The following is a 26,995-nucleotide window of genomic DNA, read 5'->3' on the forward strand; positions in this document are numbered from 1 at the left end:
AATGATAAATACTTTCTTACATTTACAATTTGAAAATTAATATAAGTCGATTGGTCATTTTGCATTCAATGAAATCACTCGACCATAAAAATATTTAGATAGTGAAATTATTTGTGATTTAATTATTGATGAAAGAAATCAATATATAAATTATAAATTATATATATTAATGCAGACGTTAATGACCAATGGACTTTTAATAATATCTTTGAAGAGAGTTAAAATCGCATGAATTAACGCGAATGTTTATAAAATTTTAAAGTTTTTGTTTAATTTTTAATAATTCTATTTTTGATAGAATGAAATTCATAAATAAGTGAAAAACTAATTTTAAAAACATGCGAGTTTTTTTTTTATTACAATACTTTATATTTTATACCGACAAATTTTGAGATTATAGCATCTCACAAATTCAAGCAAAAAATTTATGTACGTATATTTTATTGTTTTATAGTTAATATTTGTATTTTGTGAAACTTTCGATGATTGAAACGTTATGCATTTATAGATACAATCAATGTTTAACAGTATTATATTATAAAAAATTACTTAATAAACTTATGAAAGCATTTTTTTGATTTCTAGACGAAAAAAAATCATTTCACTTAATTACTGGACCTTACATTGATTGTAAAACGCGGATTAGTTTGAGATAAAGTTATCAGCTTCCAACATTCTTCATCAATTTACAAGAAGATTATAATAAGTATGATTAAAAAATACGATTAATCGAGTAATTTTCTTGCAAATCTTCTTAAATACTTCAGTCTTGTTTTAGAATCAAGTAATCATTCTAATTCATTTGCTCATAACTTCATGCCTCAAACAAGATAAAACAGTGATTTGAAAATTTAAAAGCAAAAACGACAATGTACATTATACATATACACATATAGTTACATTTCTAAGACACAAAACGTGCCAGTATGAGTAATTTTATAATGACAAGATCGTGCGGTGATAATGTTCTTTAATTTCCTTATAAATAACTCATAAAATGGATATTTAATATATTTTTAGCTCTGTTTTTATCTGCTCATTGCATTATAGTCTTTTATTAATTTATTTGATAGGAAAAGTAAAGAGATATTGAAGAAGTAAACATTTCCCATTAATTTTGAGAAGGAGGAGATTGTGGCGGTTCTTCGTCCTCTTCATCTTCGTCATCATCAGTTCCAGGATTTACGAGAGACCGAGCAAATTCTATAATAAAAAAATTTGAAAGTAGAAATTCTGAGCATTTATAACTTACGCTAGAATGAATATAGAAAGTATAAATAAAAAATGACATTTTTAATATGATTGCAGATGAAATTGGGGCAATTATGAATAGTTGAATACTAAGTATAATTAAAATAATATAAAAGCAGAGAAAAGACGATTCAAAAAAGATGTTAATATTAACAAATAATCTTAGCATGATATCAGATTGAACAAAATAAAATATTAAGTTTTAATGTTTAAAAATGTATAGCAATAGCCCAATTTCTTGATAATATATTAATTTTAAATTAAGTTCATTACTTACATCTTACTGAAATTCGTAATTTGCTTCAAACTGTTAGTTTGAAAATTTCAATTTACATAAATCTTTTGCTTAAAATAAAACAATGTTCACTTTTTCACTAGTTTCAATATTTAATGAAGAGTTACTTTTCCATAAATCTTTTATAAAATTCATTCTCAGTTTCATAAATAGTTTAATGATTTGTATTAACAATCAGTGATTGAAACTCAATAGAAAAAAGTATTAATTCGAATGAAATATTTGGAAAACTTTATTATAGCGAAAACGATATTCTTTATAGGTTTTTGTTTTTTTGAAAAGCAAGAACTTTGACTTATTAAGAACATTATATAATCAGACAAAGAACTTTATATTGGCTACTAGAAGTGCTGCTTCTTTTTAATTACCTATCTATATATAATATACTTTATGAAGTCAATTACAAGATGAGCAACATAATTCAATCGATGCATTAATCAAGTAACTGAGCGAAAAAAGTTGATTGAAACTTTTATATAGACATGAGAAAAATTAGCGCGTGGGATGTAAAAGTAAGAAAAAAAAAGCTTCAAATTTTATCCAGGATTACCGAAAAAAAAGAATAGGATTTATTCCAGTCACTAAAACTTTTAAGTAACAACAAAATCAAGATAAAAATAAATTAAACTAACAAATGTTTTAGTGAGTAATGGGAGAGAGGTCAGATAAAAAAATGATTATAAAAACCCACAAAATGTATAAATATCTTTTTTTTACAACTTACCGCAAAAATCGATTCGCCCATCTCCATCCTCATCCACTTCTTTTATCATGTCCTCAACTGGAATAAAAATAATTATGTTAAATATTTGCGTAATGCGATTGAATGAGATTCTACAAAAAAGTAATTGTTTCATTAATCTAATTTTCATTTTAAAAAGTGAAGAGAAAAAAAATTAAACGAAAGGGCATGTTTTTTAAAGAATATTCCAATATAGATGAGATTTTCTGACAGTAATGTTACGATCATTAGATTAAATGATCACGAACGAGACGAAACTGTGAATAATTGGATAATACATGTAAAGACCACATTATACACTAAAAGTTATTATAATGACACTAGGAAACTGTGAATTCAAGCCATTAGCACGTTGCTTTACGATTTTTGATTGTGAGTAATCATAATTCAAAAATTATCTCATTTCCATTATTTCTTTCTAGAATTCATAATGTTCACTAGCTTTTAGTCCCGAATTTGTGTGTTTAATGTATTTCATGAGGTTGAATTATCAGAATTATATCCTCTATCTCCTTCCTATTGTCAATAATCGTGCTGAATATTTTTCACAGCTTCTAAGAGCTATAATTCAAACTGATAGGGTAATAAATAAACTATTCTAAACGATTCCCATTATATATCAGGCTTTTATGAAGTAGGTTCATTGCACGTAATAGTAGTAAATATAAAGTCTATTAGAAAGCCGAGTGAATGTGCCTGGTAATAAATACTTATATTAGAGTATTAATGATGTATGCTATTGTTTTATCTCATATTCTAAACGATTAGAAGCTCAAGCACTAAGCTTATTCTATCTGATATGAATATCTCATAATCAAAGTCATATATCGTTTAAATATACCATTAATAGCAAGGCTATTCTCTAAACCACAATTTGCGAACGTATGGTTCATTCACAATGTCCGGTCAATGACTAAAAATCGATGCTTTTCCTATCAACTTCATGACAATGCAAAAAGATTTTATCTACAAGGTAGTCTTCGACAACGGTATGGTAACCCATCGATAAATTTGACCACAGGTATGAAAGCTTATTCCTCTAATTACTGCAATCTATCAAAGTAAAGAGAAAGATGGAAATAATATATTTTGAGGAACTAATTGAATTATTGGAATTATTTTAAATAAGAATCTATTAACAACTGAACTGAAATCATATAAATATAATTTTTTAACATTTAAAAATTAGCTCTTTATTATTACGAAAATGGAATGTAAAATAGAAGTATAAGAACTGTTATTTGTCATGTACATTATGATTTTTACAAAAAATATTTATTTTACTGTGATTCGTACTCGAACTCAGACCGCTCTAATTATTTTTACAAATTAAATTAAATGAAAACGAATGCTAGTCATTTTTAAACTTGAAGTTTTAAATAAAAAACTGATGATTTATATATGTTGAATTGACTCTTGAAATGGATGAGAATATAAAAATGAAGATTAATTATAGCTCTTATCATTACTCCACCCATTGAACGTTATATTTCCTTTGACCTCAGATATATTATTTTATAAAGATCAAAGTAGATATTTTAAAAAAATTAATCATTATTTTAAAAAAGTTAATCGCGTGATGACTTGTGTGTTATTGAGCTAAATAAAAAGAATCATTTTGCAGCAATATTTATGAAATAGAAAAAATGATAGAACTTATTATGATTTTGTATGAAAAGTGATGAAGTGTTTGAAATTTGATAGATTAGATTTGATTCCGATTTTAAAACATGAGTTTTTAAATATTAAATTTTTTAACATTGTTTTTGTTAAACTGCTTTTTGTTAAAAAGAAAAAATCACTTCCCAAATATGATCAATATTTTTTTAATATTTCAAATACTATTTCGGAGAAAATTACTTTTTTATTAAAAGAAAACATTAGGAATAATAAGTTTAAGTATTACAAATATTTTTACAGATCATCATAGGTGATTTTTAACGTTACTGAGTTAGATCCTAGAATTAAACAAGCATCATCCTTATGATTTCACTCAAAAGTTATTAACACTTCAATTAATATACATTTATTGATTGGCTAATCAAATGAAGCTGGCAAAACTGCTATATGATTGCATTACTCGTCTCAGGTGTAGTACTAGTGGTATCTTTTAATTCATTAGTAAGCCAACTATAACACATGTGTGCTACGTTATTATCATGGTCAATTATTTGAACGTGTGGTTGAAAATATTAACCATGCATTTATGGACAAATTACAAAATACTAATACCAGACAACCTATCAATAAGTAAATTTTAAAGAAAACTCAAAAAAGATTTAAGATATTGATGACAATTTTTTATTTCTCACAATCCCTTGTCATTGAAGCTATTCCTGTAATTTGATGCACATTAGTACGAATACAAAAATACGAGGTGGCTTTGATATTTCTGCTGATCAAAGGAACATGCTAATGGCAGAGCTTCAGTACGGATGCTTGTTATCTAAAATATAAACCACGAGTTATCAAATTCATTCGCTTCGATAATGTTGATACGTAAAGGTCTTAATTCTATTATTTTTTCATTGATTACTTCAACTTATGATAATAACAACATACTAATAAATAAATACTCCTTTCGGATTTTTTTATTATTTATATTACGCGAATTTAAGTTTTTACTTAAAAATTTTGGTCCCAAATAAAAGCTTATTTTATGCTACAGTGCGAATTTTTGGGATTGAACTTGCTCGCCAACGCCTGAACTCGTAGTCTTTTTTCTGATTTTCGTTCAAAATTATTTAAATATTTAAAACGTTGAAGACTAGTAATGTAAATTAATATTATGCCAAAACCATTAAAGTTTAATTATTACATGGTACTTACTTTCTTCTTCTGATAAATCCTCCCCTAGACATTGGAGAACAGCCCGAAGGTCAGAAGCTGTAATGTATCCTCGATTGTGCTTATCAAAGACCTGAAATATAATTTTCAAGGATTATTATGATTTCAATCAAATTCGATTTTATAGTTCATTGTAAATATAACTTTAAAAAAAAATCAAAATAATGGACACTCAATAGGAAAGCAATATTTAAACCCCTATAACTTGTTGCTTTTATAAATGTTTATCGAACCTTAAAGGAAAATTTCACTTTGAAGATTTTCTCATTAATAAATTCATCATTTCTCTATATCGAGAAAATACACTGCTAAATTGTAGTAAAAATGTTTAATATTGATATCACGTCTGAAAGAAATATTACAAGCGAGATAGAAGAATACAAAATGACATAAGACAGAAGAAAAATTTACTTGGAGATTTAAGATACCTTTTTGATGCCTTTATTTTACGAATGTTATGCATTTTAAGTTTTATACTCTTTTCATCAAACTTTAATCTGATCATTTTTCATAACTTTACAAAGGCTTCTGTGGGCACATTTATAAAATACCCATCAAGTTGAGTATCTTTTACATTGCATAAATTCGTTATTTATATTTCAAAACATCATCAGACATTTTTTTTGTATTTAATAGAATGAAGGTTAATTCTTAGATATATTTATTCTTAAATTTGAATGCAAAATAGAAAAGAAGTTATTTCCTCGGATAATTTTACAAATTTTTCAAAAATGAAACCAGGGGAAAAATAAAACAAAGTTTGAATTAATCTATTTTCATAGCAAAATTTTCAAAAGAATTCTTATTTTATTATGATCAGTATCATTTAAATTCAATTCAGACATTCCTTTTTAGACTTTTCCAAAGTCAATATGATCTAATATAATCTTTAAAAAAAATTGATATGACTATATTGTTTGTTCCTTTTTATGAAATGAATGAATGTAAGTCTTTTTTCAGTATATCATTATAAACGTAAATAATAATTAAAAGCAAATGGATAAAATGTCATCATCGAACGATTTATCTCATGATTACCAACGGATCGATTATTGTTTGTTAATTACACATCGTTCACTTCTCAACCACGTGATAGCTTTACTAATAAAATGCATATCTCTACGTTGGCCCTACGAAGCTCACATATGTGGTTTCGCGAGATTGAATCGTTATTGACTTGATAGAAATGTACGGCAAATTAACGGTATGTCATTCAATTTATACATCATGTCGGATATAAATCATAAAAGACAAATGATGCAAAATTATCTAATGGATGAACTTTTAAAAATTAGTAATCATTTATAAAAACATGTTTTTATTTTCTAGAATTATTTCCTGATTAATTTTAAGTTGATATATTAAAAGAGCTATATATGCAACAATTTGAAATATTTTTTTTTTATTTTCATAATTTCAAATTGTGTTATTTTCATCTTTTTATGTTCCAATGCAAAACAGTAAAATATTTAATAACCCAGAGAAAAGTTTTCGCTTTTATTCATTATATACAAACAATAAAAATGTGACTTTGTAAATAATCATTCATATTGGTATGCGGACAAATGGTCAGTCAGTTTATTAATATCTTGAAAAACGAATTTAATGGAACATTTCCATTTTATGTTGCACTTTATAAAGGTAGTCCGACATTATACTCCATGTAAATTTGTGTTGGGAAAATGACAAAAACAGACGAATCCTATTTGGCCGTTTAATCAAGAAAGGATATGAAAAATAAATAAAAGAGAAAAAAAGTACCAGTTATATTTTCAACTTCTACAATTATCTGTATCTTCAGAAAATTGTATTCTGATGTACGTTTGAATTATGATCAGTGGTGATGAAAAAGGAATGTTTTTGAAATAGAGCTCTCATGGAATTTTTCCCTGTCGATCAATTTTTATTGGTTTTTTCTTCTTTTTTTTATTAACATCTCTCATTGACGACTACTTCAGTTTGAGTCCTACATTTCAAATTATTCTGTCCTATTTCCTGTCCAAACAAACACATTTGGTTTCATAAACATGAACTAAAGTTAGCTCTCGATTGATATATGCACTTCGTACTGACAAATTATACTGCAATAGGCAAGAATGTTATTCAACGATCAGTTCCATTAAAATTCTCAATAAACCTCATACAATGTGAGATACAATGCTTGATAACAACGAGCACTCTTTTCAAACTTATTCAGTAGTGATTTTGTTTTTAATTAACTAAATAAATATTACGATTGACGTTAAATAGATAATTGCAATGCTTTATCTTGATCAAGTGCCAGTCTATTCTTTTATCAACACGCACATGGATGTTTTGTTTTATACATTCTCAAGATTACCCTCCATTCAATTTTTTGTCCAGACTTATATTAAGGTCACTAAACCCCATAACCAGAAATATGTATGTTAGATCAAACACTTTGAGAAACCTTTCATCAACTTATCAACAAATTACTGCTCTCTAGAGACTTGATAATATAAGTTAATACGCTTTATATGTGAACGTATACCTTTGCCAGCTAGCAAAAAATAAATGATATTTTTTTCTATGATATTGAATGCTGACACGTACTTAGATAAGACTAAGAGAAAATATGAGATCAAAAAATTGAAGAAACAATACCCTCATTTTATGCTCTAAATCTTTCTAAGCTCTCGAAACACAGAATATTGTCCAAAGTTAGTTAAATGGCGAGTGTAAAGAGCTAGACCATTAGCCGATTGTTATCCCTCAACGACTTCCTATCTCTTCCAGTCGCGATTACTGAGTAACAGAAGATTATTGTTTTAAGTACAAAGTTCTCCTAATAGTTGATATTGTCCAACCAAGAAGATATCAAGTCCAATTAAGAACTGCTTTAATAAATCCCAATTTTTATTTTGTTTCATTTTATTTTACTATTTGAGTGTATGAGTTTTAAATAATTTGATGATTATATTTTAGCTCCCAGTGTAATAATCGTAAGATTTACTATAAGAAAAATTGTTCATCGAAATAATGACCATTGATGGCCAATCGATTTTATGTGCCATCAACTACTGAGTTACTCTATTAGTCTTGTTTATATTTAATTCATTATCCTCACTATATCATTTCACAACATGGCACAGTAGGAATTTCATTATATTTAATATAACTTAGTATTAAAATAAAATGCAGTAAAATATGACCTTTAAAATTGAACTTTGATTTAAAATAAATGATTGAGATAACTATAGAATTATTAAAGTGCAGATATGAGCATGGGAATACTCTACATTGAGTTTAATTATGTATTATCATATTGAGTATAATTATGGTCTGAGAATGCTTTAGGAAATGATGTGATCTTCGTTATTATATAATATCTTATACCTACATTAAAAAAAGAATAAAAAAATCTATAAGAATAAAGCATTGGTATGAAACTAATTAATCAATTAATTAAAATAATTTCTATAGGAAAGCGAATTTACCACAACGCCATGTTTTACTCAACTTTTTACTCGTTACTAAAAAGAAGTGTCCGCTTACTTTTTAAAGTTATTGAAAGATTTTTTAAATATGTATTAGGTAACTTTGATTACCTACACCTGTTGCTTCTGTTATATAATATTTATTACAATATTTATGTAATTTAATTGAATATTCTCTAAAAAAATGTATACACTTCAAATTTTCTATTGTCATTGCTTTCTATCATTGAAATTTCAGTAACAATCTGTTGAACAAAATTGCAATGTTCAAGTCACGATGATTAAAATATCGATTCCTACAATTATTATTGTATTTTCCTAGAAAAAAATTTTCATTATCGCTTAACTTGAACAAAACTCTTGACCTACTAAAATATTCATGTTATTTGAGACATCAAAGTCTTTTTTTACTTTTGTATTTTCAATTTATTGTAACAATAATTTACTTATCGATAACTGAAAAGCGTCCAACATTTAAATAATATTCCAATTGTTATTACAATTTCTTGAGTCTCTTAACTACATTTTCAACTAGGTCACGTCACTGAAATGTATTTGAAGTTATTGAAATATTCAAAATTGTTCTTATGTATCAAATTTACCAGATATTTCAAAAAATTCAGGTGAAAAACCTCAACAAAAATAATTTTCAATTCTTTTCATTCTAGAAATTCTGATGAAAAAGACGTACAAACAAATATTTTGCAAAATTGAAAAAACTTTACAACTGTTGGAAAAAATACATACACACATTTCTATGGAAATCATATATATATAAAATTGGTTACTTTGATAGAAAGATAAAATAAAGAAATAGATCAAAAGTTCACAAGTTAAAGAATGATTGAGGTGACTTACTACTGCTTTGAAAGATGCATTACAAGCATCTTGTGGTCTTACACTTTTGCCGACCTAATTTCTGATTCTGAACCTGTATACATAGGTGCTATCGCCAAGTTCGTAGAATGAAACTTCTTTATGTACATATATAGAATATAGAATAGTTTGTAGATAGAATTTTCCTATTCAAACAAATAGAAAAACCATAAGATCACAAGGAATATTGGTAATTCAATTGAGTTCAATTTATTTATTGAGTAATACAAATAAGAATCAGCAAACCAACTGAACTGTGAAATGTTACATATGCACCAGTAGCTAAGATAATAGAATTTAAAGAAGAAAATAGGAAGCAAAAATAAGAAGAAAATATGTTAAGATCGCTAGTTCCTTCGTTATCTCAATACATGGCACGAGCTAAGATAGGATGTCGTCAAACTCCTAAATTTCCAACAAATTGACAAGGAAATTGATTCGACGTGTAATCCACAAGGCTTTAACCATAACATCCAATTTACTTATCTCATAGTTGAAGCTGTATAAAAATTCCAAGTAAATGATGAAACTCAATTTCTCAACACCTTATGCACTTTCCTGATTATCTGCTATAATTAATTAGTACATATTTAATATCACCTCTATTATTTTGTATTAATTTTCTTATCAAGTAAATTATTGAGAATGCCATTTTTAAAATAAGTGTTTGTTTATATACCTATTCAATTTAACTCATGAAGTGTTGCTAATACAAGAACATGTTCATGAGAAGTCAAGATGGGTATATAGCCTCTCAGGTATGTTCAGAAATTTTTGTCATAAATCAGATGGTGATAAAAAAAGTAAAATAAAAGGAAACGAGCTAGTTAGTAGTATGTATACTCTAATTGGTGGTGGTTGTAATGTCTCTGGAGAAATGAGGCTGCAGTACATTCTAGAGATGTTACAACAGAGACAAATAATACCGCAAAAACATGAGAATAATAATGTTACAATTTTCTATACGTTTAGATGAAACTATGTTAGATTGAGTTAACATAGTTCTCGGAATAAAGTCACTGATATTGAATTCCATGGAGTAAATGAAGTGAAAAAATGAATTTTTTATATAATGGAAAACTCATAAAAATAGATGACAGGATGGAGCAAGAGAAGGTGTATGAAAAAGGTTGGACTCAATAGAAAACAATAAAATAACCAAGACATTTCAAAAATAATCAGTGGGGGAATGATAAAAGTAGCTACAAGGGAGAAAAATAAATTGAAGAAGCGCTTAATAGGGGAAATGCTTTACGAGTCATGTGTTTTTCAGTATGAAATGATACTGCTATTTTCCCATAAAGAATTATTTATATTTGAATTAATTTTTGTTTGGAAAAAATATGAAACTTGATTTATTTATTGTTAGTATTGTAAATTGAATGGTCGAATATCTTTGAAAAAGTAGTATTTATTCTATGAAACAATGAAATATGCATTTTATTTAATACGGTTAACAATCATGTTCAATAAAATACCAATATACATACTCAGTTTATTAATTCATTGCTTATTAAAATTTGCGAGAAACAATGAAAATCAGCTGTATGAGTTTTATGTATTTGTCTGAGTTTGATGTGACTGTTGTCGGAAATAGATGTTGTTGATAATGAATAGCTAATTATTTATTTATTATTGTGCAATACATTATGCTGGTAATTATTCAGTAATATTATTGATAATTCTAAGAGAACAAAAACATTGTCAGCTATAAAGCATAACTCGATCAACATTTAAATTGAACGAAAAATTGATATTTTGGTGTATAACAGTACTGCTTTATTTTAAATTTTCGAGATAGAAAATTTCTGCCAACTTGATATTACATGTCCCGAATTTTTAGAACAATATCCTGTAATTTTTATCAATGCCTACTATTGACTACAGTAGAAATATTGATAAAATTCCAAGAAAATAAGATATTTTTCAAAGTTCTTAGTAATGATAATTATGACATAGTATGATGAACTGGAAATCACAATACCAAAAAAGTAATTTTTTTATCAATTGGAGAACATCAAAAACTTTTTATATTAATATAGTATCTGCCAAGGTTTCATCTTTTACCCCATTGATATGAACTACAAAGGATTATTAGGCCTTAACTTTAATCTAAAGTCAAATGTCTACAAAGCCTTTTTTCGAATTTGTTCCTCTATGTTGAAGCCGAGTATGTTTTGTAATGAAAGTTAGAACAAACAGACCAATCCATTTCAGAAAGAAGAATAATTAACAATCGCAATTTGAATGAAACAAAGTAATTCGTTATTTTATTTCAGCATGGTATTGATAAAATTTCAAAGGAATATTTAATATATTTCTCAGAATTGATATAAAAATTACAATCTTTATAATACATATGTATTTATATTTCAAAATATTTAAGATTTTTTCAGACAGTTCTTTGCATGTATCAGATAAAAAATTTTTTAACATATTTAATCAGAAAAATATCTTCTTTTCTCAACCCATGAACAAACTCTATTATATAATAAATGTTATGAAAAAAAAAACTATAAAAAATCTAGTTCAACTGAAAACTCTAGTATAAGTATCTTATAATTTAATAATTTATACTTGTCAGTTTATAAATTGTAAAAATCTTTTCATAATCATAAATTTAAAAAACTGAGAAATTTTCATCGTATTAATTTAAATTCTCAATAAATTCCATTTTACAATAAATTTGAATATAAAACAGTGAATTTGTAAACAATAAATAGAGTCGAATACATTTTGCTCATTTATAATGCAAAAATCTTTTCAACAAAGTTCATTCAAACTCCCACAATGTTTTTCCAAGATAAAAGTGAATAGAAAATTTTTCATAAGTAAAAACAGTAAAAAATGGTTAAATTAATCTACTTCTACATGATAAACTTGACTTCTCATTTTCTCTCCAGATTTAAAGCTTTTTATTACGTTGACACCCACACTGGATGCCATCACTTGCAGTCATTCGTTGCTGTATTTTTATACTCCATTTCTCATCAATTATATCGGATTTTATTAAAAATACATTAACCACGTTAATATCGTTATCTAAAAGAGTTTCTTGTCTTCTTAATAGTCTTTTTTTCAATGTTGGATTCGATAGTTTACGATGTCGTGATAAAAATAAAATTTAAAATATGTTCAGTGAAAAGATAAATCAGCTTACCCGAAATGCATCTCGAAGTTCTTGCTCTTCTTGCTCTTCTTGAGTAAGATCTGTCTGTTGTGCAGCATTTGCACTCCCAATGTTACTGACAATCTTTACAAACTCAACAAGACTGACATTTCCATCACCTGAGAAAAAAAAGTTCTAATTAGTTTTTACACTCTTTTATTATTCTTGTAGATGAATTATAATCTTTCATACTGTTTTAAAAATGTTTACAGAGTTTAATTAAATTTCCATAGTAATTTCTAATGTTTTTAGAGACAAGTTAAAAACAACTTAGAGTGAAAAAATTACTTCCTCAAATACCTACATTCTCAAAGTCGTGGTCTAGAGTTTTTTTTTAATTTTTTGACAAATTTTTATCAAGTTTTATCAAGAGCCCTTATGAATATTCTACATTTTCAACGCTCCTTGAACATTCATATAAAAAAAATCAAGTCGTATATAATTTTTTTTTCATTTACAAATCTAATTTTTTCAACAAACAACTTTTTTTTAATATCTCTTAAAGCTTTTTTGATAACTTGCATATGAATATTAAATTGTAACCAGCATGACTAATTCAAGAACCTACATGAAAGTTTTATGGGCGATTATTTCCAACATGTAGAAATAATTAACCGTTAAATGCATTTCTCTTGTCAACCCATAATTATAAATTAATTATAATCCATAATAGTATTGTCTACAAACAGTGACATGATAGACAAAATAATTTACACAAATAAACTTAACTTCTGTAGTCCGAGTGAACATTCGCTCATTCATTCATTGAAATGATAGGAAAACCGTGAATTCACAAATTATTTTGCCGCTATTCACAGCTTTATTAAATACCTCTGTACTTCTATTATCGTACTGACGAAAAGGATTTTTTGTTATATTATTAAAAATGTATTGTAACCATGGTTTGTTAAAAATTTAAATAATTATTCAACTACAATATGTTACATTTAGTAGAAAATTGAATTTGTTTTTTTTTTAATACAACTTTCTGAATTACGGTAATATATATACCGTATACATATTAAAACCACATTGTTAAATGGTACATTTCCATTGTAGAGACTGACTATAAGAATGGAATTATTATCAGAACCATATCAAATGTTTTTCAAGTTGTTAATTAGCGATAAATATTTATCATATGATATTATGCAAAACATAAATTATGAGAGGAATATGTATATAACTCTGGGTAGTTTCGTATATGGAAATGAGAACAAGAACTAAAGAGTAAAGGAGTAAGATGAAAAAGTGTCGAGCTCAACGATGCGAGACAATATTATCACGTTCTAAATCCTATTTATTCCCTCACTCAACTGAAGTTAAATCTGCTCCAACTTAGGGTTTATTGTTAGATCTAAAGGCCAACAAAGAAGTACGACACTATTTACTTTTTTTCTTGCCAACATATGAAGTAAGAAAGAAAAGAATAAAATATAAGGGTGTTCATTCTAAACGAATAGTCGTATATTACTTTCTTACCCGACAAATTCACATTTTCTTCATTTCCTCACAAAAAAATTACAGCAACACTCTGTTACATCTAAGATTAGATAAGATTTTTGTAAATAAGAAGCTGGCAATTTTACAGCGTGATGCTATCAGACAATATACCATGATAAAGAAGAATAAACAATAACTGTAACTGATACCGTATATCTTTACTATTCATATAAAGTTAGTAAAAAGCTGATCAATAGTCTCACTTCATCATAATCAGCACTTCAATCTCTCTACAATTTGATCAAAGATCAATAGTGGGTAACTTAGAAAAAGCTTGTGAAAAGTGAAAAATTTGAAATAAAAAGTAATTAGTTGAAAATCCATCTTACACAGTAAAACAAAAATTCTTGGATCAAAAATAGTTTCATTCTTGCTTGTATATCAGCGCGATTATAATTAGGAATGAAATTATTCTCGATATGAAAATATTGTTTTCCAATATAGATTTTAAATTCACTTTAAATAGTTAAAACAATTATATCAACTTTCAAGCGTAATAACTTAATAAAGTTGAAGCTTATTTTGATTAAACTTTTGTAAAACTGGATAATTTAACAGTTGTTCTTCTTTAATCACTCCAATTCAACAGTTCATCTAAGTTACGTTAACCAATCACGCTCAACCATCAAGCTTGTATAGACTTTCTTTCCTTTTAAATTCTAAGTTCTATTGTTAAAGAAAAAACTATTATTTGAGTGTAATTTATAAATTGATAAAAATGCAGATTGTACCCACGAGAGAATGTTTGATAAAAACAGACACTTTCCTGCAGTTTGTAGCTCTAGTGTTCTAGCAACATCTAGGATAAATATAAAAACAGCAAAAAGATTGAAAAAGTATAGATAAAAACGAGTAAAGTAATGTAAAAAACCAAAAAAATACATATCATAGTGATGCGACTTATTTTTTTTAAGTAAACATATTTTAGACAAAAGATATATGAATGTGCTCATCTCATGCTATTTCCTTTATAATATATTATGATAGTATTGAAATTTATATACTTTTTTCTGCCTTACGCCTTTTTTACACATAACCATATGCTTATGTACCGGCATATTCACTATTTTTGCTAATTTTTTTTTAAACGATTAGTTTTCATTTTTTTCTTTAAAGTTAAGAAAAATGTCTTCATTTAAAAAAATAACTTGTTGGCCAAAATAAAACACAATTAAATGTAAGAGAATAAGAACATTTGTATAACATGTGTAACTTTATGCTTAAATTTTTTGTGAGATGCCTGAAAATTCTTATGGAAATCCTTAGTAAATTCCAATGTGTAGTTCAGCCACCGGAATTTGACTTATTTGAGAAGAATGTGATAACAATGAAATGTACAAAAACACTAACAATATTGTTGTAGTGGATAAATTTGAATTTTATAATAATAACTGATTCCAGCAAGTATTAAAATGCATCAATTGTAGAAGATGTTTTTGCCATGAATGTGTATATAAAAGATGAAGTGAAAACTTATTCATTAAGTAATAAAAATCCAATGATGTATGTACAAGTTTCATTGTCATATTCATGAGTATAAAAGAAATTTATGAATATCTTGAATATCATCACCATTTCATGGCTTTTAGGTAGGATTAGTAGAATGGAGATATGTTTGAAAATTATGTGTACAAATATTTGCAGTGTTAGTTTATGGATAAAGTGAATACTAATAAAACCGTTTACGTGGAATTGTTCTGAAAAAATTAATATTTTAATAACTTTTTTACAAATTAAAAGATACCAACTTTTTTCTAACTTGATAATAAATAGAAAGATTGAATTAGAATTTCTATTCTATTAAGAAAAAGAACATCTAGACAAGTATGCATTAACTTTTTTAATGATTTTGAAGTTTTGGAGAAGAACAATAAAGTTAAGTAGCCAAATATGAGACAGTTTAGCTTCAATGGAATGGTCTAATGTGTACTTTTCATTTTTTTTATTTTTGTTCTTTTTACAAACTTTTAATTAAAAACATAAAAAAGATACTTATCAGAATACTACCGTTTGAAAAATGAGTAATACATATTTTGTGAAGACATTATCAATTTACGAATGTTTTTTATGAAGATGAATATCTGAAGTACAATAAACAATCTTATTAAAGGTAGAATTAATTTTTTGAATCAATCATAATAATTATAAATATAGTTAACTGTCTTCAAGCCATAATAATATCTTGGACGCCGCTTCTTGTAATATGGATTAACAGTTCTATAACCTAAAAATGAACATTGAGTATATTATTGAGAGACCACATTAAAACTACAAGAAAAAATGCTTCATGCTCTACGTAATTTTTACTATTTAACAAATAGCATAAAAGCAAAACTTGGAAATGAAAAAGAATCAATTTATCACTTTTTTTCTCCAGTTGATATTGTTGCTCTTTCAAGTCTTTGAGTTCCTGTTGCAATAAATTGATTTGCAAGTGAAGACTAGTGATTTGTTGTTGCATGTTATTTTGCACAGGTGCGGTTGGTGTCACATAATAATAAACTAAAAAAAAAAAATTTGTTAATTTGTTAATAAAAACATTTGACTCGATTCCAATAAATATTATGTGATTAACAATTTTTAAAAAAAAAAATCTTAATTTGATTTAAATTATTTTTTCACTACTGAGTAAAAGAGTATTTAGCTATTTCACAAACTAAGAAAAAGAAACAGAAATAATTCTTTCTTTGAATACTTACAACCAGATAGCGGGACCCAAGCCATTTTTTTCGTTGTTCATCTGCAAAAAAATTGCTTCATCTTAATTATTATTATTAACTAACAAATAGTATATTATTGCCTTATAGTAATAAATACCTATATTTGACAGGAGTATGTATTTGAATAAAACAATTAAATGTTTTTATAAAAAATCCTTATATCATGATAACGAAAAACCGCGTTTAGAATACTATTAAGATTAACCTGCCTTTTTACTGAAAATTTTATATGCAACTGTTAATAGCTTTGCACAAAATTGTAAGGCTAATCAGTATATTAGTGCAATTTTACAGAAATAATTTAACATTAAGTTTGATCATTTTAATTACATTAAAAATTACACTTACCTAAATTGCGTCTTACAATTTAACTGAATCCACCAGGCGAATTATTAATTTTTTACATTGTTCTATATGGATATCAAATCCGTCAATGACGTCACATCCGAATGTGACTACTTACCGATCTAAAAAATTTATCGATTATTTACCATCCGTAGCATAGTTCTTCACCCTATACGAATATACAAAAGTTAACGAAATTTTACTTAATACATACAATGCCTATGCAGCATAAAAAGTGAAAAATTTGAAGAAATTAAAATTCTAATATTTTGTTCGATTACAAAATTGTTATAGTGTCAAAGTGAATCACTGTATCAGTACCACTGACTTACTGATACTAATTCTCCGACGATGAACTAATCACCGAAAAAATATAAGTAACATGATTGTAAATCACTTGCAGAAAAAAATTTTTACATTACTGAATTCAAAATTATTTAAAAAATTTTTTTTAAAATTTCTAGTTAGTTAATGTTTATTGTAAGCTCTTCAAGAGCTCACTCATAAATACAATTTAGCCCTGTGAAATGCCACACAATTAATCAAAAAATTTTTCAGTTTAAAATTATATATAATTTATAATTTGAATAAAACTATCAAAAGTATATGTTATTTTATTAGTTTTTAATATTTTACAGAGCTTCAAACCATTCCATTCCAGTGGGCTAACCTCCTTTTGAAGAATTTTGCATGAGTAATTTATTTCCAGTGTTCAATTAATATTGACATAATAACTCCGTGATAATCAGTAGTTGATAATTAAGTTAATCAAGTAATAGTAAACATGAAGAGTGATTTGGGAAATGCTTGTTTGATCGTTATCGTCCTGAAATGTCTCTCAAAACAGATCATCAATTAAATTATTGAAAGTTAATTAAATCTCTTTATAATTTATTTTCTAGTCCAGAGGAACAAAAAAATTCTCATAATTACTAACAAATAAATGAAAAATAGCTTGTTGATTTGAAACAATATAACTTTTTGAATCCTAAGTTTTTCAATTCGCTGAAAATTGGTAGTATTCATCTTCCAAAAAAAATCGAAGAATCTATGAATGCTATTTTTCATAAAATTAACAAAAAATATATTCACAATGATTTTGATTGAATCTCGAACATATTTCAAGAAGTCTTGCTGTATTTCTACAACAATTTAACTCATGAATAAAACATATTCTTTAACCTAATGAATATACAAAATTTTCGAAACTATGATTTTATTGAAGCAAGAAAATGTAAAAAATGTTAGCTGGGAGAATTGATATCATCATTATGGAAATAAAATACAAGTCTTGAAGTGAAGTTTGATAATTAAATTTGGCATTCATGATAGTCTCTCTACTGGAATAAACTCTATTGTATCACGTAATCACAATTTTTATGAGTGTTGAGAGAAGAACTTGAAGAAGCTTGATTAGAAACATCGAACTATACGTGAATTTATCATTATCAGTTAGAGTGATGTAATTTTTTTGGAATTTTGTTTAAGTCAGTTTAAAAATTCTACAACTTACTTAAGGAACATAAATTAAAGTTAGGAATATAAATTAAGGCCTGCTTCAAGTACAATCTTTCTACTTCTATCACTATTCAATTTCTTTTTAATTAAAAGATTTTAATACTAAATAAAGTAAAAAGTCCTCGAAGAAGCCTTTATTTCTAATTTGTTTTAAACATTGTTCAATAGCTTGAACAATCTAACTTATAATTAATTATCAACTGTTCTGGAATAAATGACATAAAATTGATTTTTTTATAAATTATTAATGACTTTATTAATTAACTATATAATATGCAAACTCTCCTGAACATTAATATTCTTGTCAAATTAAAGAATTAATGACTGTCGTAGCCATTGAAAATAATGACCGGATAAATGTGTAGGAGGTAATTTTCCAATAGAACGATACTTCAGGGGTTGGAGACATCCTGAATAAGAATGGTGAGAGGGTAGTCTTGTCGATTATATAGAGAAGTGATAGAGAAAGGACTATCGAAGGAAATAGGTATACCCTTCCTATTAACCATCTATCTACATCGACATGAACATTTGTGAGAATCATCTGAGCATCTGAGAAAGATGCATCGAGGTAGAGAATTGTGGCCAAATGCTCCGTCTGTACTTGACTGCAGTGGACTTTATAAAGCAATTACCTTTCATTATTCTAATAGTGAATTGTGAAAAATTTACATTTATTGAAAATGAGAATTTTGCCTTTTTCTGATAGTAGTACCTCCTCCTTCACCCTTTCTATTATCAACAGCTATTCTCAGGAGGTTTTTCTCATCTATTAGTTCTTCTACTAAAATACGTTCAATCTTTATTAACTCTTGATTCTTTATTCTCTATTACCGGGAAGATCCCATCAAATTTTTATTACAATAAATTATAGGATTGCTTACTCAGGAACACGTGACCACGTTAGATATTGTATAAAATTAGTTAGATTAGATTTCATAATAATTATTAGACTTTTTTCTTCAGATTTGTATTCATTGAAGGAATTTCTCAAGAGTGAAGTGCTTTATCGATTTTAATTGTGCTTTCAATGAATTATTCATGATTTTGATGATCTCGAAATGTGATGAGTATAATTTAGAGAAAAAAAAACATCTCTATTTTTGTACTTCAATCAAAACTAAAAACATTTCTTTTTATAAAATACACCTTTCTTGAAAAGAAAGTGATAAAAATACATCAACTGTAAAAAAATTTGTTCATGAAAGTTAAATTACGTTTCACATGGAATATGGTGTGAAATTTAAAGTATTATGATTAAAATTTTAAAAACCTCATCTTGAAGTATCGATTTGTATTTATAAAATAGAAAATAATTCAACTCGTATGATTTGATTCAATTTCTTATCACTAGCTATTTTATTGTTGATTTATTTTATGATATAGCAGATAGCTAGTGCTTATATATTCATTATTGCGTCAACAGAAAGAAGTCCCAAACATTGAATATACATCAATTGATTCAAGCAAAATTAGTATTGATGCACCATGAGAAACTTTCAACACAACGATAGATTTTCGTTTGAACTAGTTATTCGATCCATTAAACTTGAAATAGTAGAATTCGAAATTATAAGTGTTCTAAATAATAATTATGTAAACTATTAAATATTACCTCTAATTGATAATAAAAATACAAGGTATTGATCTAGGATGATTTTTAAATTTTAGCATTTATCTTTCAAGGTATAAACTACCGTAAAATATTGAGTAATTGGACAGTTCATTAATCATAACAGTAAACTGGTTTCTGAAAAATTTTACCAACTTAAAAAATCTCTAAAATGATTAACTCGTGAATTCGAGAACGATAATTTTAAAATTAAAAAAATTGACGATGCTCATTGATTCAAATAAATAAGGAACTTTTTATTTGAATTTAATATTTATCATATAGATAGAACAAATTACTGAAGTCAATAACTGTCATTCATTAAACTTGTATTTTCACGAATTACAGCTTCAAGAGTAATAAAAATAACTACACGTCATGGATAAGTGTCGAGTTTTTCACACAGAGTGAAAAAAATTGAGTGTAATTGATAGATCTTTCTCTTTTTGACAGCAAAGAGAATTTATTCATCTATCAGAATCAGAAGAAAAATCAATTTATATTGGTGTATTTAGGATATTTATGAGCATAAAAGTAGATTTAAAGGATAATAAACTTGGATATATAATTAAATTGATTATATAAAATGAATCATTTGCTGTGTAATATGAATGTAATTTTTATACTTACCGTCTGTATCAATTTCTTCTAACATAGTTCTTAGCTCTTCAGTCCGAGCAAATTGTCCTAAACCTCTCATCACTCTGCCAAGTTCTTCTTTTGTGATACTTCCATCACGATCCTTATCAAAAAGATTAAAAGCTTCTTCAAATTCTATAAAAAAAAAGAATAAAAACTTAAAACTAGTTGCATTCTCACTACAACAACTATTATTATATCCCACTTACCTTTCATTTGAGCTTTACTAATGGCTGGCATCTGATCACTGGGACAGCTAGAACCTCTTCGACTATCTGGAAGTTCAAACAGCAAACTGGTAGGTAGTCGAGTTTGTCCAGATACCGAAGAACTAGAGGCTGTCGAAGAAACCACCAAAGATTCCATCTCGGGCTCTGAAGACTCATGTGAACTTACTTTAATTGCTTGCACATGACAACTATCGACTTGTCTATGAAAACACTGCGGCCTAATGTCTGTTGTCTCTTCTACTTTTTGACTTCTTTCTTCTTTTGGTGGAAGTTGCTGTCGGATCTGTGTCACGTTGAAATCACTTGGCACCGATGGCTTTCGAACATCCGTCCAGGAAGCTTCACTTATCGATGGCCTCGAAGAACAATTGCCTGACTCTGTATCATTACCGCTCCCTCCATCGGTGTCTTTACGAGTCTGCAAAAAAAAGTATTATATCAAGTTCTATTAACTGTCTAGACGTTCATGTTTATAGTTCACCCACAGTGATATTGACACAAGAAAAGTTGTAAGTTATTTCAGTAAAATTAGTGTCCATGATTAATTATAAAATATACACTGTCTAGTACATGTGACTACACTTTTCTACGTTATATTGATTGTGGCAAGTAACATTCATTTCAGAATTAATATAGCTTAAACTTGGTGTCAAATGAGCAAACTTTTTGATAGGTTGATGTAACTACCAGAGTATTTACTCTTATCCTTCTATAGTACTGAATAAAAAAAATCTAATCAACCAAAACCATTAGTTTTTAGAATCAATGTTTAATTTTCACTAAATACTGTTTAAAAATATGAATTCATAACCTTAAAATTTTATTGTTCTTTTATTATGAATACTAACTCGACTTAGTATTTAAAAATTAAAATAGTGTTCAACATTAACACATTCATCATTTTGGAATTCCCTTTACTATACAGAAATATTAATGATGCAATCTGGCAATATTGAAATAGATATTTATTTAACAATGATCCAAGTTCTGAAATAAGTCCTTGAAAATTAGTCAGATTCAATAATTAAAGAGCCCAAAGCTTTCAAAGACTGATTAACGGCAAAGAGGCGGAATTCTGATAGGAAAGGAAGACTTCAAAGTAGTTTCTATCACTGAATCGTGTTGTGCATGGAAAAGGATATTCACTGTGATGCATTTGAGGTAAATAGACCTATGTTGATATGCTTGACTAAATATGGGAGCTTACAGAGTCATATTACGCCTGTTATCCTATATCCAACGTTACTTTATCTTCTAGTTGCATTAATAAGTGGTTGTAAATTTCTTCAAGTTTATTTTCTTTAGTACTATCATATACAATTCTGTAAAGCTATTTAATTGTTCAAATCAGTGCTCATAGAATCAGAAAAGTTACTTTTATTTCTACTTTGGTAAAAAACTAACAACTGTTTTATCTCAATTACATCCTGGAATTGCTGTTGGAATTTCACGAGAACTGACACTAGTAGGCCACCTGTTAAACTTCTGTTGTATTGGTAAACGTACACTGAGATTGCTAGAGCTATTTTACTGGCAGGATAACGCTACTGAAACCAAACAGTATCAATGTTATTTCAGTTATGTGGGCTATTATCAAAAATGACTTTGATTATTCTTTTAATCCTTATTTTTATAAAAAATAGCATTAATGTGATACTTGATAAGATCTAGGACGAAAATCTACAGCCTAAGTTTCTCAAAACATATCCTATATCCTATGGCCATACTGTATGAATCGAGAAACTCGTGTGAGTAAATTTGTGAAGTCTGTTAACCAAGTCATCTCATAAACTGAGAAGTTGATGTTGGGCAAGAGCAAGTAAAGGTGAGTAATTCAAGTCCTCGACATTGAAATATCGACAGCGTGAAATAAGATCTATATTCACCTAAGTCTGGCAGCAATCTATGACATTCATTAGTCGACTTACTTAATTGTCTTATACCACTACGGTCAACCTTAATCAATCAACTACCCATTATTTAGCTTTCCACACTTATCGAGTATGGATTAGATACTTAGTCCATCATTCTCATGATTAAAATGCTTGGCTTTTCTTCAAGCAAATATGAAAGTATAGAATAAAAATACTGATACCAAAAAGGTGTATCATTAAATCACAGTGAATATAACATCAAACAACCAGAAATGAAAATCTTCAACCTCTGGAAGACAATATTTTATTGAAAATGATTTGAGACATATTATGTTTTTGAAATAAAAAGAATTATCAAGTAAAGATTTACTCACGAATGAATGATCAAACAATAGTGGGAGATTGAAAATTCTCTACTTGGGGAAAAGATTGTTGGTGAGAAAATAATGATTTATTTCATTTCTTTTCATTTTAATAGAATCCATAATAATTCTTGTAAGTAATTATTTATTCACTGTCCAATTTAAACCCAAAATTAGCTAATGTTATTTTTACTTGATGATATGAAAGTATGAGATCTGAAAGTATGCAGAGACAGCAAGTTAAATAAAATTACTGAAATAGTTTCTAAGTTTATATCCCTAGACTAGACTTTGATGCTAAGAAGAAGGATTAATAATTATAGTTGCGCAGTAACAATAAATAATCTCTGTTTATAGTTTCAATACAGTTAAAAAATAGTTCATAAGAACTTAATAAACACCATCGTTAATTTCATAGCTAATTTTTTATTCACAAAAAAGCAATAAATCTTAAAGATAAAAAATAGTAAATTTTAGCTTTTTTACGTGACTCTAACAAATTACTACTTTTTTTATCGATTTCTAATAAGCTAAATCTCGTTGAAACGAGTACGATTTTTTATTTATTGTTATGCATATATGTATTTTTTGATCATTTTCTAATATAATTTCAGAGAATAAAAGAAAAAGACTTTTACAACTTTAACTTTCATTTGTGAATTTACTTTTACAATTTATTTTACTCGATTTTCAATGAAGCAAACTATGAAAACATAATTTAACAAGTATTAAATGAAAGTGACAATTAATAAATCATATTAATTCAATTATCCTTTTTCTATTTCTTGGTTTTCCAAATAAACAAATTTATCTTCCAAGAAGCTATATTTTTACACAATGGAGATGGAAGCAACATTGAAATTAATCTTACTTTGTACGTAGTGAAATCATTTAAAGATGAATTAGGTATTTCAAAAAGTCATGAATGTCTGATAAAGTGAAAAAAAACTAATATTAAAAAACTTTTAATTTTTTTATCATTAAAAATTCCTTTGTTATTATGTGGAAAAAGTTAGAACAATAAAAGTCCGAGGGAGTCTAGTTACTCAAGAAATCATAACGAAGTTTACCTAAGAACGTTACAAGATGTTTAAAAAGCGCTCACAATCTTATAGAAGTAGTTGAAGAAAGTTGAATCTCCGACGTCGTATCATAGCGATAAAGATCCTCATCCTCAAGTTAAAATGTTAAACAGATAAAATTATCATCTTCCACCATGAAATAGTTTATAAGTGCCATTATTCTACCCACAAGCTCATTTAGTATTCAAATGTACTACCACCAACAAGTACTTATATGATAATAAGTCAAATCTTTTACGTACTTGATATTTCATCCTTCAAAAAAATATTATCGCGCAAAGTACACATTCATTAAATACAAGTATAATTTTCTGATCAAATTTCAGTTTTAGTTCTAAGCTGATAAAGAATCCTGTCTGTTACTACTAATAAGACGATCAATCTATTTTATTTGTTTTTTATTTTATTTTTTAATCTTAACAGTACTTCGAATTTAGTGTAAAATATGTTTATTAGATTTATATTTAAAAATTAAGTTTTATAATAAACTTAATATAACAAAGAAACTGATCTAATTGATTTTGATTACATATTTCAATTTCCATTAATAGTCCATATAAGGATTCATCATAAAGCAATAACAAATGTGTTGGAACAAAGTTAAATGAACATGTCAGACAATTTTGTTGAGTAATTTAATTCGTTGATATTTTTTAACTTCAACTTCATAATTGTATGGTATTCAGAGTTGACGACAACAAACAAAAACACCAAATATGATGTAGATTCCAAAAAAATTAATAAAAAACGAGGTAATTAGAGCAATCGAAGATTTACAATTTGATAATACAACTTTTTACACTAGAAATCTTGGACTAAAGTCTACTGTGAAACAGCTTCAAGAGTACTTTTTCCTTACATTCCCTCAATGAGCCAAAGTTAGCTTTCCTGATTTACGAACAATTGAATTACTACTAATTCTAGTCACGGTTAGTCTATCAATATCGACTTTCCATCTTTAACAAATGCAAGTAGTTTTAAAGATTTTTTTCAAGTTCGTACTCAAGTTAAAATAAATATTCTACCATTTAGAAAGTTCTTTCTTACAGATACGAGTCATGGATCTTTTCTAAAGTCCAATCAAATTATACTCTTCCTTTTAATACTTTTTTTTTCAAACTGGATTTCTTTCCTTTTATCGCTTTTATGGTTTATCTAATGATTTTTAGCTGTCTTTTCTGTGACATATTTAACTAGCAATTAAATTCACTTTTTTTTCATTCTCATTTTATATGCGATCTACTTTCTTCCATACAGTAGTTTTTTAGAGGATACCCCGAATATCCAATGAATGAGGAAAAAAAGATTATACGTCTCGAAAACGAGATTGTAGAGATGGGACAATCGATTACCACACTAATACTGTCAATATTGTCTGTATCCCATTTTATCGTATCGTCTTCTTTATTTTTCTTCCAATTTACTAGCTTCCATTGCCAGAATAAATATAACATAAATTTAATTGAAAATTTGGTGATGCGATCAATAAAAATTGGCTTGCGGTTTTAGATAATACAAATCTACACAAAAAGGCTATTGTTTTATATTTTTTTCATTACTAATTCCAGAAGAGATTTTCTTTTTCGTATTATTATTACAATGTATGTTGGAAAATATAATATACTAATATCACACGAGAGAAATTTCAAATCTCAAAGTTGAATTAGTATATTACGTGATTGAGCTGTAACATATCAGGCTTCTATATTCAACCAAATGAAAAATAGCATCAACAGAGGTTTTTTTTTTTGTAAAATTTACATTAAAAAAATTTTCAGTTCCTTTTTCATCTCCATTCATAGGAGCTAATATTTGTAAAAATATTAATGTATCATGTTTGAATAAATTTAACTTTTTGAAGATAAAATTGATACTAAGTGATTAAATAATGTTAGAGTTTTTTTTACAAACAAAACCGTTATGATTATAAGAACTATTTCAAACTGAATATATGCGTAATTATAATAAAGATAATCATATTGATAATCAATATCAATATTTCATTTAAAAGTTTTAGAAAAAAGAATCCTGTGGCTTAAAGTAATGTTATTTATCTACTTTATAATCAATATTATTAATGTTTTAATAGAGTATAATTTTATGTACACTAAGAAAAAATTAATCATAGTGTTTAATTTATATTTCAATCGGATTTGAGCAAATTAATTGATGATAGAATGTTTTTTTTTTAAAAGATTTCAATAAAAAAATATTTTGACTAAATAAATAAATTATTTATCATTTTGTAGATGCTCTTTTATTCATATTAATCATTCCATTATAATAAATTTAAGTAAAGTGTTTTTTACTTATAATAATCTTTATTCGATGTATTTTCCACATGAATAAATTAATCTGCTTTTAAATGTTGTTATTTTAGCAAATTTTTCCAACATAAACATTTGTATATATGTACACTCTTAACTCTTCTATAGTTTAAAGTCTTTTATCATAGCTTACATTTTGCTTATA

The 26,995-nt window shown here is 26.9% G+C and overlaps 1 protein-coding gene across 3 annotated transcripts in view; it reads right to left on the bottom strand.

Moving 5' to 3' along the window:
- Nucleotides 1-345: 345 nt before the first annotated feature.
- Nucleotides 346-26,995, bottom strand: part of LOC118064108 (probable calcium-binding protein CML13) — a 47,653-nt gene continuing 21,003 nt past the window's right edge. For all 3 annotated transcript variants that reach the window (XM_035078526.1, XM_035078518.1, XM_035078509.1), the window contains exons 3-8: nt 21,185-21,623; nt 20,967-21,110; nt 12,630-12,757; nt 5,118-5,208; nt 2,271-2,327; nt 346-1,203 (exon numbers count right to left, since the gene is read on the bottom strand). In XM_035078526.1, the coding sequence (XP_034934417.1) occupies nt 1,112-1,203; nt 2,271-2,327; nt 5,118-5,208; nt 12,630-12,757; nt 20,967-21,110; nt 21,185-21,623 (951 nt within the window). In that variant the 3' untranslated portion in view covers nt 346-1,111. The remainder of the gene's footprint in view (nt 1,204-2,270; nt 2,328-5,117; nt 5,209-12,629; nt 12,758-20,966; nt 21,111-21,184; nt 21,624-26,995) is intronic.

This window comes from Chelonus insularis, unplaced genomic scaffold (assembly GCF_013357705.1).
Source record: "Chelonus insularis isolate UGA/USDA-ARS -01 unplaced genomic scaffold, ASM1335770v1 contig_116_pilon, whole genome shotgun sequence".
In the NCBI taxonomy this organism is placed as follows: domain Eukaryota; kingdom Metazoa; phylum Arthropoda; class Insecta; order Hymenoptera; family Braconidae; genus Chelonus; species Chelonus insularis.